Source organism: Apium graveolens, unplaced genomic scaffold (genome assembly GCF_009905375.1).
Source record: "Apium graveolens cultivar Ventura unplaced genomic scaffold, ASM990537v1 ctg2406, whole genome shotgun sequence".
Taxonomy (NCBI): domain Eukaryota; kingdom Viridiplantae; phylum Streptophyta; class Magnoliopsida; order Apiales; family Apiaceae; genus Apium; species Apium graveolens.
Window position 1 is genome coordinate 79,684 of NW_027417640.1, and position 16,613 is coordinate 96,296.

The 16,613-nt window shown below is 34.6% G+C and overlaps 2 protein-coding genes across 2 annotated transcripts; both read right to left on the reverse strand.

Annotated features, from left to right (window-relative positions):
* Window positions 1-3,334: 3,334 nt before the first annotated feature.
* On the reverse strand, window positions 3,335-6,711 carry LOC141700487 (abscisic acid 8'-hydroxylase 3-like). The gene is made up of 9 exons (XM_074504232.1): window positions 5,841-6,711; window positions 5,445-5,763; window positions 5,201-5,353; window positions 4,837-5,103; window positions 4,672-4,758; window positions 4,503-4,581; window positions 4,308-4,414; window positions 4,105-4,223; window positions 3,335-3,874 (listed from the first exon to the last, which is right to left on the reverse strand). The coding sequence occupies exons 1-9, from the start codon at window positions 6,041-6,043 to the stop codon at window positions 3,784-3,786; spliced, it is 1,425 nt and encodes a 474-aa protein (XP_074360333.1). The 5' UTR covers window positions 6,044-6,711; the 3' UTR covers window positions 3,335-3,783.
* A 132-nt stretch (window positions 6,712-6,843) lies between these two features.
* On the reverse strand, window positions 6,844-12,078 carry LOC141700488 (transcription factor VIP1-like). The gene is made up of 4 exons (XM_074504233.1): window positions 11,626-12,078; window positions 10,948-11,080; window positions 7,794-7,878; window positions 6,844-7,338 (listed from the first exon to the last, which is right to left on the reverse strand). The coding sequence occupies exons 1-4, from the start codon at window positions 12,018-12,020 to the stop codon at window positions 7,070-7,072; spliced, it is 882 nt and encodes a 293-aa protein (XP_074360334.1). The 5' UTR covers window positions 12,021-12,078; the 3' UTR covers window positions 6,844-7,069.
* Window positions 12,079-16,613: the final 4,535 nt, after the last annotated feature.

A 16,613-nucleotide genomic window follows, 5' to 3' on the forward strand; every position in this document is an offset into this window, starting at 1 on the left:
GATTACTTGCAGTATTTTAAAAGAAAAATCAAGAATACGTGCCTCAATAAGCTTTAACCACTATTATCGTTTGACTTTTGGATTTCCTTGAACATGTGGCTTTATCGTTAGACCACTATCTTATCATGGCTACGATCTCAACACACAGGTCCTTCGATTGAAACTTCGCTGACCTCGTCGACTAATCCCTAGATCGTTCCTAGTCCAACGTCAAATCTCGGGTCTTCCGACTAAGACCTAGAGGATTAAAATACCCTAATTCAGATAGTCGCTTAAGCTCAACTTAAAACCACTATCACTTCTACCCACGCGATTTCATAATCCCACTTATATTTATATATATTATTAAAATACACATAACAATTATGGTTTACATCTTAAAAACTCGGTTCGGTATTTATTTTCGGGAAATACGTATATTCGTCATTTTGAAAATAGGGTAATCGATTATTCACAAAATATCTCGTCATGTCACGTAAGTAGATTTCGTAAAAATTAATTATATATCCTCGTTCGACGTCTCCGATAAGTACATGTTACGTTCTAATTTCATTTCGACCTTTATATATCCAGCGTTTCCTTTATTTATCGGCCTACCCGTCGAATCATTTCGACGTCAATCACACAACAACAACAATCCACAACTACAATTTACAATTCCCAAATACCAATAAAATTTCAATTATTTATTATTGTTATTTGAAATTTTTGTTTTGAAATTAATATCTCGAACTGATTTATTTAATTAATAAATGTAGGACTCAGATAAAAATCATCATCGCCCACCGTCGGCTCGCCGAGGCAAATCGCCGGCGGCGGTAAAATTCGTCGGTGTCCGATAAATTCGGGTTTCCATACGAATTCCACCAATTAATTATTACTAATTTTTCGCACAGAATATTTATTTCACGAATGTTATTCAATAATTTTCTGCAGAAATTAATAAAATATTAATAAAATCCCAATCGAACAGCAACACGCGCTCAACGCGTATAACCAGAAACACAACCACGGCGGGAAAGACAGAAAAATCAGGCAGCATCACAGAATCAGGGAAACACAGGGGACACAACACACACTGTAACACAAACACTGCACACCCACCACACACGCACATACACCACACACGCACACACACATACAGATACACACATATATATATATATGAATATACATATATATATATACCAATAAGTATATGCACGCAACAACGCCACCAGGCCAGCCACCAAGCCGAGTCGACGGCGACTCGCCGGAATAGCGAATAAACGGCGACCGGAGAACATGAGGAAAACGGGGCAAGAGGGAGAGACAAGGGGGAGAGAAATTGAGGAAGAAAAAAGGAATTGGGAGAGAAAGTTCAGAGAGAGATTGAGAAATCGCAGAAAAAGAGAGATTGAAACCCGAGAGATGAGAAAAATGGTGAGGTCGAGGGAGAAAAAGGGTGCAGGGGAAAATTTGGGGCTTTTGTTTCTTTTCTTTTTGTTATTATCTCGATTCGCATCGCAACTATCATTTTAAACAAATAACCTACGAGTAATAATAACCCGAGAATTTATCCGAACATATTTAAAAATTCTCGAGATAATTAAAATGAATTATCATAAAAATTTATAATTTTAAAAATTATTTTTGAAATGCGCATTCAGACCCACATTTATCATTTAACGAATGCACTTGCAGTTAAATAAAATCCAGAAGATTCCCGAAAAAAATTTAAAATTCTCAAAATATTTAAAAGTTAATAGAATAAAATTTTCATAATTTTTGAAGCATTTCCGAATTAATTACTGATTTTACAATTTAATGAAATCAGAAAATCATTTAAAACTAAATAATTAATAAAATATTGATTTCTAAATTTTATAAACCCCTAAAAATAATAAATAAAATTTATAAAATAATAAAAATTATTTTAGAAACAATTTTGTCATTTTTAAAAATAAATATTCAATAAAATCACTTTAAAATGAATTAAATGCATACAGCTCGATAGTTAATTACAAAATCAATCTCCATATCCAACAATTACAAACAATTAATACCACAACAACACATAGCTGACAGATCCATCACATATTTTATTTATTTAATAATTCGATAATTACATTTACATATCGAATGCGAAAATAGGTTACTTAGCCGCTAAGTAACTGAAAAGACGATACGATTTTAATACCAAATTTGGATAATTCTCAAAACAGAGCTTCCTATAAAATAATTTATACAAAAATAAGGTAATAATGTCTCGCCTTTTGAGAATATGAATTTTTATCGGACTATAAAATGATTTGCGTATCGAAAATTTCACACCGGGACTCGTACAGGTCAAACCGTACTCCGGATTGAAAAAGTCAAAACACGGAAAGTGTTCAGAATTATCAGATTAGGTTAGGAAGGAGTTTTCGGAAGAGTTTCGGGTTGTAAAAGCGCAAAAACGGTTGAAGTGGAACGATTTCTGGTTCTAAAAAGTAATTTTTATAATTACGTGAAATAATCATTATTAATCCTATAAATCCTTATAAAATCATATAATAATCCAAAATTACCAGAAAAATACCAAAATTATCTAAATTTAATTCTGGATAATTTTAAATTAAAATGTCTCAAGTTTATCAGAAATAAACATCCCAATATTATTAGTCAATCATCAAATAATTCACCAAAATTCACATAAAATCACATAATAATTATTTATTGATAAAAATAATTACATAATATTTCCGATACATTACATTGGTGACAAGTTAATTTAATTTCATATAAAAGTAGTCAAGTTGCTCATTCTCTTTCATGTCCAATGAGTCAAACTCCGTCTTTAAAGTCTGAATCTTGACTTTCTTTACACGATCTGCTCCTTGATAGTCTCCGAGGCCTCTTTGGCCATTTTCTTCTCTGGTAAATCATGACCAAGGCTACCTCATCTGTTTTCTCATCGACGGGTGCTTTCGGATCTGTCTGCTCCATGGAGCACCACATCTCTTGAGTTTGCATAAATACTCTATTTCATCTTCATGGATCATGCCGTGTATTTGCCGTTAACATGGAATAACCCAACCCAAAAGATCTTCTCTTTGCCTTGTCCATCATTGATGTCGTTACCATTCACTGAGAATTAACCACTATTTGATATGAAAACTTGAGAGAATATATAACAAGGAAACCTATAATCTAGAACATGATTATTGGAAAACCTAGACAAAATCAATCACTATCAATTATTCGAGATACAATATCAACTAACTTGGTTTAAGATTAAATAAAATCCCAACAGTGTCAAATATAATTCAAGAAGTTGTCCAATCATGATACAAGTAAATAAGTTTCTGGAGAAATGTCAAAATAAAGAGGGGATGCTTGATAGTCTGCTTGTTTGGAAGCCACATTCATGTCTGAAAACTTGTCAATTATGAATAGTAATGCACACAGTGCTAGTGCCTTCTAGAGTACTTATAGGTTACAAAATGATGAAGCCACAGCTTTGATGTATAAAGGAAATTATAGCAATTAAGTGGTACTATAACTTATTTCCATCATATAGTATATGATCCACAGCTTGAAGCTAGTCTATCATATTGCTTTGGCTCATCTATCGGAAATTCAAAAGATTTGCCCCTGTCCTTCTCCCTCGACACAAACATGTACATACAGTCATACATGCGGACATCGTGTCTACGTATTTGATAACTTGCAGCAGATCCGTTCATGCTTATTTCCGAGACTGAAAAAACCTTGCTTACAGTATGTTTACTTAAGAAAACAGAAACAGTTGCAACATTTTGTTCACAGTGCCTCAACTTTGATAGGTAACTTGTTCTTGGGCATCCGGACTAGTGTTGGTTGGACACTGTCATCTTTCTCTAGAGCTGTCCACCTGCAGGCAAGGAAACAGTTTATAATGGAACTAAAATTCACTCCCTGTATGCTTCTTTACATGTTTTAGGAGCCTAAAACTTTTTAACAAAAGAGCTGTTTCAATAATAATTTGATGCTTGACAAAATCTAAAATTCCATTTTCATGTTGACCAGTTTAAATTGTATTGCTATGAGGTCTCATCTTCTAGTTAATTAATACATTGTCGTTTATTCCTTAAGTATTTTTACTTGTATCTGCAAACAAGATGGTGAACAAATATACAAAGCTCCAGCTTTGCAAGGTTGATTCCTGGGCACATCCGAGGTCCGCTTCCAAATCCAAGGTAGCCAAAAGGCTTTATGGGTGCCTGCAATTGGTTATAAACATTGAAACTAATAAACGGACAGAAGTTATACGACTAAAGTCAAGTAATTCGCTGAGAAGTGCCTACATCGAATCTAGATGGATCAAACTTTTCAGGGTCCCGGAAATTTTCAGGGTCATGGTGAATGGATACGACATCCAAAAATACAGCCCAACCTTTCTTGATATCACATCCTGAAAAGAATATTGAAAATGAATAAAAAGGTCTGCAATATATGTTGCAGCTGGAACATTACTGATACATTTGGTTGAGAATGTAAACCATTAATCTGAAAGTCCTGAGCAGCTTTTCTTGAATACCAAGGTAAAATTGTTGCCATACGAAGAGTTTCACTAATAACCTGATATTTGGAAGAATTAACAATATTAATGTAGCTAAATATTACAGAAATCTTAACACCATAACTAAATATTACAGTTTTGGTTCTTACTTTTGTTGTGTAAGGCATGTTTGTGACTTCTGACCATGTGAGGCTTGATCCTGTTTTTCTGTTATCCAGAATTTCCATGTGTTCTTTCTGAAAAATTAATATAAGATTTGTCATTTCGAGTAGTAATAATCTGATATTTTTGGTTATGCATAGAACGCTGATTACCCTGAGACGTTCCAAAACATCTGGATTTTCTGCAATAAATTTAATGAGCCATGTCAGTGCTGCAGTTGTGGTATCATGTCCAGCGACGAGCAATGTTAGTATGTTGTCCTTTAACTGTTTATCCGTCAGTTTATCATCTTGATCTTCTCCCGAGTCATTTTTAGTATGTTTCTGTATCAGTGACTCCAGGAAGTCCTGGTGTACACTTTTTCCTGATCTTCTTTTTGAAATAATTGAATCAAACATGGCATACATCCTATCGCGTGCCTGAAAAAGAAAAGATATATCAATACATACCTTTATGATTTGTTTATTTTTAATTTAGTCAGACACGAAGTTTTGTTCTGTTCATCTTTAAGCATACCTTAATACCTCGATCATAAGCAGTTCCAGGAAGCTTGAGTGGCAAGGATGCAAATGAGGAAGAAATTGATTTAAAATTAGTTCGGAATTTGTCTTGTTCTGTACCAGTAGGTTCCAAGCTCATAATCATGTTTCCTATCACCTTTAATGTGAACTGCAGAACAGGAAAATTACGATTTATCTCAAAAGGTTACTTGTGACGTAGAACCTGTTAATATAACAAAAACATGATGAACGAGCTTAACTGCAGAAGCCTCTTCAAGAACCAAAACCTCCCGGTCTAGCCACTGGTCTAATGTTTCAGCAGCCAAAGTATTTATAAATTGAAAGTATTTTTTGAGGCTATCAAATGAGAGAGGCTCAGCAATCAATCTGCGGAGCCGCTTATGTTCTTCACCAGACTGTTGGAGCAAGCTTGTCGAACCAAGCACCTGTTTTCCAGTGTAAAAGAGGTTTAAGGTAACCAGTCCATCTTTCCCTGTCAACAAAATCTTGCCTGCGTCTCTCCCGGTCATGAAAATTGTATATTTACCTAGTACATAGCTCTTGAACACCTTGCCATACCTAACACAAAAGGTCAGATAAAAGATTATTAGTGTTGGCCTATATACTGCCATGTATCTTGATAAATGTTGAAGTACCTTTTTTGTCTATTTTTGATGAAGCTGTAAATCCCCTGAGGACTCGAAAACTCTGACAGAAATGATGAACTTTCACCAACAACAGGCCAACCCAGGTTACCAGGAATTCCTTCCAACTCCTTTGGAGCAGCCCATGCAAATTTCCATAATGCAACTAAAAACACAAGGAACAACACGAGAGCGATGACCATGCTTATCGCCATCACCCTTCTCCTCCGAGAAAAAATATGCAAAATCCGGAAGTGCTGATTATTTGTTTAACCTCCTAGCTAGTGTGTGATGATAATCATTATTTATGCGCGATTATTTGTTAGATTTTTCTACAATAGTGTATATTCTACCTTGTCGTTGCTGTTAACATACCTCAGAAACATAGCATATAGTGACGGCTTGCTGTCAATTTATTAGCATAGTATACATTGTAAGCATCTAGATTGTCTTTGTTCTAGGTACAAATATAACATTCTAAGCTCTTGTTGGTATCGCCTTTGTAGTAACTTTCATCAACATGTACTGCAGCTTGTTGTCCTGGCCTCTCAAATGCTGTATTATATACAAGTTAAGTTCATTTCTGCCATTAACATGTGTTAAAATTTAAATTTAAAGTAGAATGACGATCGAAATTATCGAAGTGATGCAGGCCACAGCTCTATCACCAATGGATAATGTCATCCCTCTATTCCTCAGTTGCTTCTAAATTTGTTTGGAAGCCACAACTCGTTTCCTCATCTCCATACTTTACCAAAAACCCAAATACAGAATGTTAACATGTATATTTAAGGCGAAAAAAAGAATCTTTAACATCGCGCGATATAAATTATCTAAAACTATATTTCAAGTGTGATTTCTAAGAGTTCTCATCTTTTCAAGACACGATGGAACACATCTTCATTACTCATTAGTAAGGAAAATTATAAACACTCAAAAGGATCTTCCTTCTGTTAGAAAATCATTTGAAATGTGCATATCATTTAAATAAATTATTACATATACAAGTTCGATATGGACAACTGTTTCATTGAATTCATCAAGACAGGTATCGGTGAAGCCAAACATTATTTCTAAACTAAGACTAATTGATTGGTTCATATTGTTTATCTGACAAATACTTCATTATCTAATGCAACAGATATATACATACTGTACATACACATGTTCAAGATGATACCTTGAACATAATCAGTTATATTTTGAATAGCTTTATCATAATCGCTGGAGTGACGGGGCCATTAAACTCTTTGATTATAGTTTGGGAAGTTAGGTTGTAGCTGCCTGTGTCGGGCCTCGTCATAGTTGCTAGTTGACTGAGGCATGGGAGTCTGCTGCTGCTGTTGAGCCTGATCCTGATGGTTGCTGAAGTTATTGTACAACTGTGGATGGGAGGAAAAGTGAGGTGGAAAAGCTCGGTTGTAGTTGTTCCCATTAACAGGTGGTAGTGGTACCTGTCCTGTTTCTATTTTAAGCCGATTTACTTCTTCCCTTAATGTTTCATTAAGAGCTGCTTCAACAAAAGAAACATAATAAATGCCTTTATAATAAACAATACACTGAAAAAGGTTTCTTCTTCTTCAAGAAAGAACACTTACAGAAATTTAAATACTCACACACCCATGCTTCCACCAAGGTTCTCGAACCCCCAACCTCTTGTTCTGAAGAGAAGAGGGTATAACTAGGCTACAGTAATACAGACATAGCCACAACTTACCCCCTAGTCCCGTACTACCAGGAGTGGGGAGGCTATTTTTAACCTCCACCTACTTTAAAAATGTTGAAAGTTATGGGAATTTAAATTTTTTACAGATTTTATAATCTTTGAATCTTTTCTGCCAAGTAGTACTAAATAATTTTTCAAAATTTGCATAAAATAATGGGGAAATGAAGGTGATGATATATATATACCATAAGTCCTTTTAAAAACTTTTAGGGAATATAAGATAATTATCACATGCATACCGTCTCGAAGATGTGCCTGTTGTTCCAAAGCTTGTAACCGCAGCATGAGCTCTTTGTTCTCAATGGTCATACCACTAGTGTCTCTCTGCATCACATGTAAATCACAAATGTGAGTTTGATTTTTCTTTCAATTCAATTTTCTTGCATTTCTTGATACATTTACTAGTTAAAATAAAATTTCTTGCAGTTTTCTATGTCATAAAATAAAAGAGACAAAAGCTGATCTCTGAACATCTTGGTAAGGTTGTTATAATCATGCTTTTAAGCTCGACTCATAAGTGAGATACATATTTTTTAACCAAAGGAATAGGGAACAACGGATCCGAGGTACATGTGTTAACAGAGGGCTCTGAACTCTTCATTTTACCTTGGAGTAAGTGTGTTGAACACTCCACACTTATACACGGACTTGGACGCGTATTTTAGGCAAAAAACATGTACATTTTTCAAAATGCTGTCGAGTCCGATAGACGGACACTTATTGCCAAGTCCGAGTAAAATAGACCGAGGGAGTAGAGAACAACTGACATGATGATATTAAGTATTCTAAGCCGCACATCAAAGTGCACAACTAGATCAAGGTTTGTAGCATATTAAATTGACTATGTAGCAGCTCCGAGGCAAACAGAAACGCAAAAGGTCTCCCTAGGCACGAGGACAAGCAAGGGGCATGACTAGTGGAAGTCATAAGCAATTTGTTTACTCATATATAAATGAGAATATATTTTGTAAATTAATCACTTTTGTTTACAATTTAATCATTTCTAATTCGTAAATTACCTAATTTACAATTTGCATTAAATAAGGTATAATCAAGTAACGAGTCAAAATTGTTGTAAACGATAAGGCTTATTAACCTTATAGCCCTTAAAGTATATGCGTTTATACCCATAAACCCCCAAACTCTGCGAGCGTACCCTTTAACCCCCAGGGTATATATTTTCATACCCTTTAGCCCTTTTTACCGTCACAGTAAAAAATCGGAGGAGCAAAATAGACATTTAACCTCCGAGTTGTACTGTTATAAGGGTTAAAAGGTACATTTATGATACTTAAAGAGTGAAAAGGTACATTTATGAAAACGCATAAGGCTACCAAAAAACATATATCCAATTGCAACCTTAACCTCATCTCTTTCATCAGCCTCAAAACAATCTTTCCTCGAAAACAAGTCCTCATTCCATGGCTCCCAAATCATCTCGAAATCATTCCAACCGATATCAGCAAGGCAGAGCCCAAAAGCTGCTGCTTCTTTGAGAAAAATTGTGCAAAGTACCAGAACCCGTAAGCATGCCTCACGAATCATGGGTAATTCAGTCCGCAGCATTTCAGATTCACGAACAGGATCAAAATTACTTATGTACTCAAGTTCGTCCTCTGAGAAGGGAATAGATGCCTGAGGCCAGTGTATCCACTCAAAATATGGGTCTTCCAAGCTCTCTGGTAGACTCAGGCCATGATCGGTTGGGGATAATTTCTATGTTAATAGTGCGCCTGCTATTCTTTAAGATTTTTTTGGGATAATTTCTATGTTAATAGTGCGTATTGGTTGTTTTTGAAATAATTGTTGTCTTCACTACTAAGTTTTGTCCTGTTCGTAACTACGGTACACACAATGTCTTCTGCAACTTTATGTTGCTCAATATATTAGGCTAGGCTTATTGATTTCAACAGTGTGCATCCATCTTCCCTTGTTAGTTTAGAAGTTGTACATTCTACAACCATCCGAGGCTGATTTTTTTTAATGACTAGACTAAAAAGCACGGTGAAAGATGAAATATAATTAATGGTTCTCTAACTGATGTCTGTGACGAATAAGAACATACTACACGTTTTTAAAATTAAGATTGAGAGGGAGTCCACCCTAGTTCAAGTCCTTCATTCTCTGTTTGATTTGCACAAATTCTTATTTCGTTTTTGGCAACATAGCAATCCTTGATGATCATCCCCGTTAGGAAACTAAAAAGTCATCTGCATTCTGATACAGCCTAACTCTTGGATCTATCAGTGGTAGAGTCGATCGATAATGAGTGGTTTTTCTTCTGTCCTAGGGATCGAAAGTATCAGAGTGGACAACGAGCCAACAGAGCAACAGTAGCTGGGTACTGGAAAGCTACTGGTAAAGATAGGTTTATTAAGTCACATTCCTGGTTTCGCACTAGCACAAAACTATTGATATTAGAGATGAATATTTACATCTCTAAAATCCTGTAGACTTTGAACCTAAGAGTAGCCTAAATAGTAAATAGTCAAAGCACGTTAACAGATTTATTAAATTAATGAATCTGTTAGCCCCTGAAGTATATTATGGTGTACCTTTTCACCCTCAAGCTACGAGAAATGTACCTTTTAACCCTTATAACGGTACAACTCGAGGGTCAAATGTCTTTTTTGCCCTTCCGATTTTTTACTGTCACGGTAAAAATGGCTAAAGGGTATGAAAATACATACTTTGGGGGTCAAAGGGTAAGCTCGCAGAGTTCAGGGGTTCATGGGTACAAACGCATATACTTTAAGGGCCAAAAGGTTAATAAGCCAAACGATAATGTTACTTCTTTTTTTCAGACTGATCGGTCAAGAGAAAGGACATAAAAACTTAAACAAGAAGGAAACATGGGAAGCATGGTGGAAACCTTATTTAAGGAGCCTCGTGATGTATAATAACCTATTTAATTTTTACCAAATTCACAAGGACCATGGCGCTTCATAGAACTAGTTGTGAAGAACCATGGCTCTTGGGTTGTTTTTGAATAAAGCTATAGTTACTTTGTCCAAATCTAAAAAATGTATGCTGAAGCCAAGTATCATATAAGCACAAGAAAAATTAATTCTCGTCGTGTTATTTTAAAGTGAAGCATGCACCTGTCCCTTTAATACTTGTAGTTACGAACATCTCAACTCAATGAACTAATATGCTGAAATTTTCAATGTTAACCTATATGATTTACACACAGTTGAAAGGGTTGATAACACAAAATAACCAACACTAATAGGTGCATTGCTTTACCTATACTAATAAGTCTGAATAAGAAATCATTATCTATATGTGGATTATGTAAAGTCTCCTGAAATACATTAATTCTTAGATAAAAATGCGACATTCTACAAAATACATAGATTCCGCCAAAGACTAGAAATACAAGTGCCATTTTACCTGCATCATCGTGACTTGTGCAGAAAGGGTGGTTGCTTCTGACTGAAGTGTCTGCACTTTTCTCTCTAGCTCACTAGTATACCTCACTTTTCGCTCCTTCGAGCGGGCTGCAGACTGTCTATTTGCAAGAATCCTGCAAGTTATTCAACCAAAATTAACCACAGCTACACCAATATCAAGTGTCAACATATCCACACCCTACTTACATATTCTATAATTCAACATATCTTTCCAATCTATACTTACATGTACATAAATGTGATCAATATACACTCCAACCAACAATTTAATCAACATACTCATGAATCAAAATACCTGAAATTCGATACAAAAATACTAAAAGGTCACACCTTTGAGCTCTTCGAGTTCAATTAAATGCAATACAAAATCTCTCTCTCTCTCTCTCTCTCAATTTAAAAATTCATATTGTATAAATTGTACTTACTAAAATCTCTCTCTCTCTCTCTCAGTCTAAAAACTCATACTGTATAAATTGAACCTACTAAAATCTCTCTCTCTCTCACTTTAAAAACTCATTCTGTATGAATTGAACTTACTAAAATCTATCTCTATCTCTCTCTCTCTCTCTCAATCTAAAAACTCAAACTGCATAAATTGAACTTTACTAAAACCTCTCTCTGTCTCTCTCTTACACACACATATAAAAACAGATTATACCTTTTAGCTCTTTTAGGGTCAACCAAAGAAAGCTGATTCAACTCATCAACCCCAACACATTTCTTGTCATACTCAACCAACCCACTCTGCTGATTCAAAGTCTCACAATCAAAAAAATCATCATCAACAGAAAGGCTTCTAAAATGGGTTGAAGAAGAACAAGTGGGCCCATCTGTTATTGACCTCTTAGACTCGCAATCTGGGCCGTCAGAATCAATGGCTAGAGATGGAATGTCTAGGTTAAACAAGTCCATGTCATCTAAGAGTATATCATCTGGTAGGCGAAAGAAGGTCTCTGAGTGGGCCCGTCTGTGGTGGGCCATACGGGGATGTGGATTTTCCGGCGTGGTTTGGGGGGTTTTGCCGGTGGGTTTTCCGGCCAGGGTTGGATTCATTCTCTGGGTTTAGGTTGGTGATACTAGTGGTAAGTACAGAATGGGCCTCGTAAGTTGGGCGTATTGTGTTAGGTAGGGATGTAGTAGGGTACTTTGTGGGTCCAAAATAGTCCAACGTGACTTTATTTCTATGGTTAAATTTTAAAATATTATTTTTTTTAATTCATAATTACGATTTTTAAATCAAAAATATTTAAAAACATAGATATTGATTATAATTTATTGAAAAAGCGAAAATGTTAAGTAGAAATAAGTTAGCAAAAAATTTTATGTTCATAAGTTTAATGAAAAACACTTTTCCTTTTTTTGTCATAAATAATGATAACGTCCATAAATTATATTTGAATATAATATTCAGAGTAACGAGTTTCTTTCGTTCAAGAAAATTATCATCTAATTGATGAACATGTATGGTTAATCGTAAACGTTTAGACGATAAAATTTTCAAGTCAGAGAAGAAAACACTCGAAAATATGTCTGCAAACTTTTTTCTTTCCCGCATAAATGCCGGTTTCATACCTGAAATATTAATTAATTGAAGATTAATACGAAATAAGGCTATAGTAATTAGAATTTTACTATATAGTATATAAATAAGATATACTCAGAAAATAAATTATAATAACGAAATAATCATAATAACTGATATTATTAAAATTGCAAAAAACAAGAAACAAAAAAATGAAATCTAACCCAAACCTGAAAAAATATATACTACGTAGGTGAAAAACAATATTATAAAGCATAATCCATCATAATATATAATCGAGGAAATATAACTCAAAATTAAAAAGAAACAGGTAAATAATATTAACTATGAAACACATGAATTCAGAAGAAAGAAGATTGGATAAATGCAAAGAATCAAAACATGGAAAGCTCCAAGTCCGTAATAGCATCATAGAAAAAAGTTCATTTCAAGGTTTGGGCCTCCATGTATAATAAAATGTCAAAGAACTTTCAGTGTCAAATAAATGAATTGATTCTGGTACTGAAGATCAGGGATTTCAGTGAATTGACGAAGTAGTCTAAAGATGTTAAACAACTAAAGAATTAATTGAATCAAGATGTTCAATTCTATGTTAGTCGCCTGTGAACAAGACTAATGCACTAGGCGTCAACATGTCAAGAGTAGAATACTTCAATTATTTTTCAGAAGAAAATTGGTTGTTGAAATTAGGTGATGAATGAAGACATAGAAAAGGAAGAAAAGTTTTCAAGTCAAGAACTTGTTGATGTCTACATCTAGAATCCAATCTTGGTTCATGTCGACATCTGGAAATCAAGGGCCAAAGGACTTGGTCTAGGTCGACATCTGGCCAAAGCCATTGACTTATGTCGACATCTGACCAAAACCTTGGTTCTAGTCGACATCTAAGTCACTATACTTTGGTTTGTGTCGACATCTGAGAATCAAGAATCAGTTCCAAATGCCTATATATGGACATCTGAAACTCAGGAACTTGGTGCCTATCGACATGCGACTAATATTGACACGTGGGATTTGGTAATCAAGCCGCAATAATTGTGAAGCATTTTACAACAGTTGGCTCTTATTTGGCCATATGTGCTAAGAGCATCTCCAATGGGAGAAAGCCCTTAGCTAAAAATTTAAATTGCTTACCAAATTTAAATATTATACATATTTTGTAAAAAAATTATCTCTCCAATGGGACATTCTCCTTAACTAAAAAATTTAGCCAACCCCAAATATTGGCTATATATATTGAACCACCGCAGATCTGTAGCAATTTCTACGTCATCTCCCGGTTATATTTTCCCCCTCCTAGCTGAATATTTTTCTTATTCCCGCCACTTAATTATCTTGCAAAGCCCCTCTGTTCTTTATTTTCCATCAAATTAAGGTTCTTTTTTCTGATTACATACCACAATATATGAAATCCAATCATCTTTCTTGCTTGCTTCTTCTTGTACAACACGACAGAAAAGGTATTATACTCAATTGCAAATTCTTTCCCTCTCATGTTTTCATATGTATGTACAGATGATCTTGTCGATCCATTAGACTTATAAGAAACCTATTGGACCTCTTATTTATATTCATTAGATGATTTGTAAACTACCTTTTTAAAAATTATAGTATAGTACTTTAACTTCCATTTCACATAATAATATATATGAGTTTAATTGTTGATTATGGTAGCTTTTAGGGGTAGTCATAATCTTGATGAAATTAGGACTAAGTTCAGTTCGGTTGTGATAACAGTGATGGTAGTGACTACTACAATAGTGTGCCAAGAAAGTGTTAGATATTGAATGTAAAAAAATGTAACACATAGGGGGTGAATGTATTTCAGGATTATATTTGGCTTTTGAAACTGTTTGGATTATTGATGAACAAAGCAGTTTAAGATTGTAGAGATAAAATGCTTGATAGTAAAAACACACAAGACACAATATCAAAAACTCACTTAATTGTATTAATTAAGTTTGTCTTGCTACAAATCTGTGTTCTTGAATAATAAGAACTGAGCTTCTATCTTGAGAAAATACAAGATTTTCTAGATATGTTTGTTACTTCTAAACTAAGGACCCGTGCATGCTTTATAGAGTAGCAACACGGGGTTACAAAACTTGCACTAAAATATACTAAATCAATTTCTAAAGCAACCTTGTTTATTTCCTTTTCTGGTGTTGCCATATCTTTGCAGAATCTTGCAGGTATGTGACCATTCTTTGTCCAATGAATCTTGGCCCTTGATCTTGTATTTTTCAAGCTACTTTTGTAGACTTTCCAATTCAGTGAATGAATTGTTTGTTGACTAATTAAATCTTGAACTTGTATGTATTCTGAATTTGAGATAGTATGTCGAGATCTCTATTTGTTCTATAGAGAAGTGACATATCGATAAGTATAATGACTTATCGATATCTTGAGTTCTCTATAGATATATTTGACTTGTCGAGGTCTCCAGTTTTCTATATGTGAAATAAATTGTCGATATCTCTAAGATCTCTACATGTAAAAATGACTTATCGATATCTCTGATATCTTCACAGGTAGAAATGACTTATCGATATCTCTGAGATCTCTATTTGAAAAATTGACTTGTCAATATCTCCAGTTCTCTACATCTTCATTTGACTTGTCGATATGTCCAGTTCTCTATATCTTTATTTGGCTTGTCGATATCTCCGGTTCTCTACATCTTCATTTGACCTGTCGATATCTCTGAGACTTCTCTATAAGCCATTTTGGACTTCTCTACAAGTCATTTTGGACTTCTCGATTGACTTTTCGATATTCCTTGATCTGTGACTTGTTGATATCTTGACTTAGACATTTTTCCTAGAACAGTATTATTCAACTCCAATCTTCTACATCTTTTTTCTAGGCATAATCAGGACTTGATCTTCTTCCAGAGTTTATTCCTTAGCTTGAAACTGTTCACAGAAAAATCTCACAGTCTAATCTACTAAACATTTTAACAGACTCAAAGAATACAATTACAGAATACAAAATAGATTATCAAACAACTTAATCTTAGGGTTGTCAATATGGCTTAGTCTTATTATTACACAGACATGTCTTGCACAACAATCTCCCCCATTTTGTGAGAAGATTGCTTATCACAAATTCATGCCTGATAACAAGACTAACCCCAAGCTAAAAAATAAATACAATAAAATTGACAGATCGATAGATACATTTTTTATACGATGATAATTTTCATCAGTTCACAAATACAAGCATTAGGTGAATTTTTCATAGCCGGATTGTTTGGGTACCAGCTTCCATAATTTATTCCTTTCAAATTTGTTTAGCTCTTCCTGCATAGCTAAAACCCAATCAGGATTCCAACAAAGCTTCTTCTACCTTCTTTGGCTCTTCCTGTGACAGAAAGTTTCTATATAGACATTCATCTTGAGTTGCTTTCCTTGTTTGTACTCTTGAAGATGCATCACCAATAATTAGCTCAAATGGGTGATCTCTAGTTCATTTCCTTTGTTGTGGTAGATTAGGTCTAGATGAAGAGGCCTCAAAGTTATCTTGATGTGTGAATGAGTTTTGATAAGAAGAAACTCCCCCTGAGTCTGTGGATCTTTGACTTGAAGTTGGGGTCCATTCTGTGTGTGATCTCAAACAACTTTCAACTCATATTGATGGCTCAATGGATGTTGAATTTTTCTTTTCGACGGATGATGCAGTTTTTCTCTCAATGGATGATGCACTTTATCTTTCGACGGATGTAGAATTTTATGCTTCATTTGTTGCTGACTTTTCTGCATTTTCTTTAGAAATTATTTTTTGATCACTTTCAGCATCACTGTCATCACAGATCATCTCGAAATTGTCAAATTTGAGGCTTTCATGGAAACCTTCATCTTGTAGTCCTTCAATCTCTTGTCATCAAACACAACATGTACAGATTCCATAACAATGTTGGTTCTGAGATTGTAGATTCTGTATGCTTTTCCAACTGCATACCCAACAAAAATTTCTTCATCTGCTTTGGCATCAAACTTTCCATGTTGCTTAGTTTGATTCCTTAGAATATAGCATTTACAGCCAAAGACATGAAGAAAGTTTAGTGTTGGCTTCCCGTTCTTGATCAATTGATAAGGAGTCAT

What these genes read in the sequence shown, in the direction of transcription:
- LOC141700487 (XM_074504232.1), bottom strand. Translation starts at nt 6,043, where the DNA reads ATGGCGATAAGCATGGTCATCGCTCTCGTGTTGTTCCTTGTGTTTTTA. An exon ending in ATGTTTTGGAACGTCTCAGG is followed by an intron (nt 4,759 to 4,836) that starts GTAATCAGCGTT and finishes TTAATTTTTCAG; the next exon opens with AAAGAACACATGGAAATTCT. An exon ending in TTGATCCATCTAGATTCGAT is followed by an intron (nt 4,224 to 4,307) that starts GTAGGCACTTCT and finishes AACCAATTGCAG; the next exon opens with GCACCCATAAAGCCTTTTGG.
- LOC141700488 (XM_074504233.1), bottom strand. Translation starts at nt 12,020, where the DNA reads ATGAATCCAACCCTGGCCGGAAAACCCACCGGCAAAACCCCCCAAACC. An exon ending in GACCCTAAAAGAGCTAAAAG is followed by an intron (nt 11,081 to 11,625) that starts GTATAATCTGTT and finishes AATAACTTGCAG; the next exon opens with GATTCTTGCAAATAGACAGT. An exon ending in ACAGGCACATCTTCGAGACG is followed by an intron (nt 7,339 to 7,793) that starts GTATGCATGTGA and finishes TTGTTGAAGCAG; the next exon opens with CTCTTAATGAAACATTAAGG.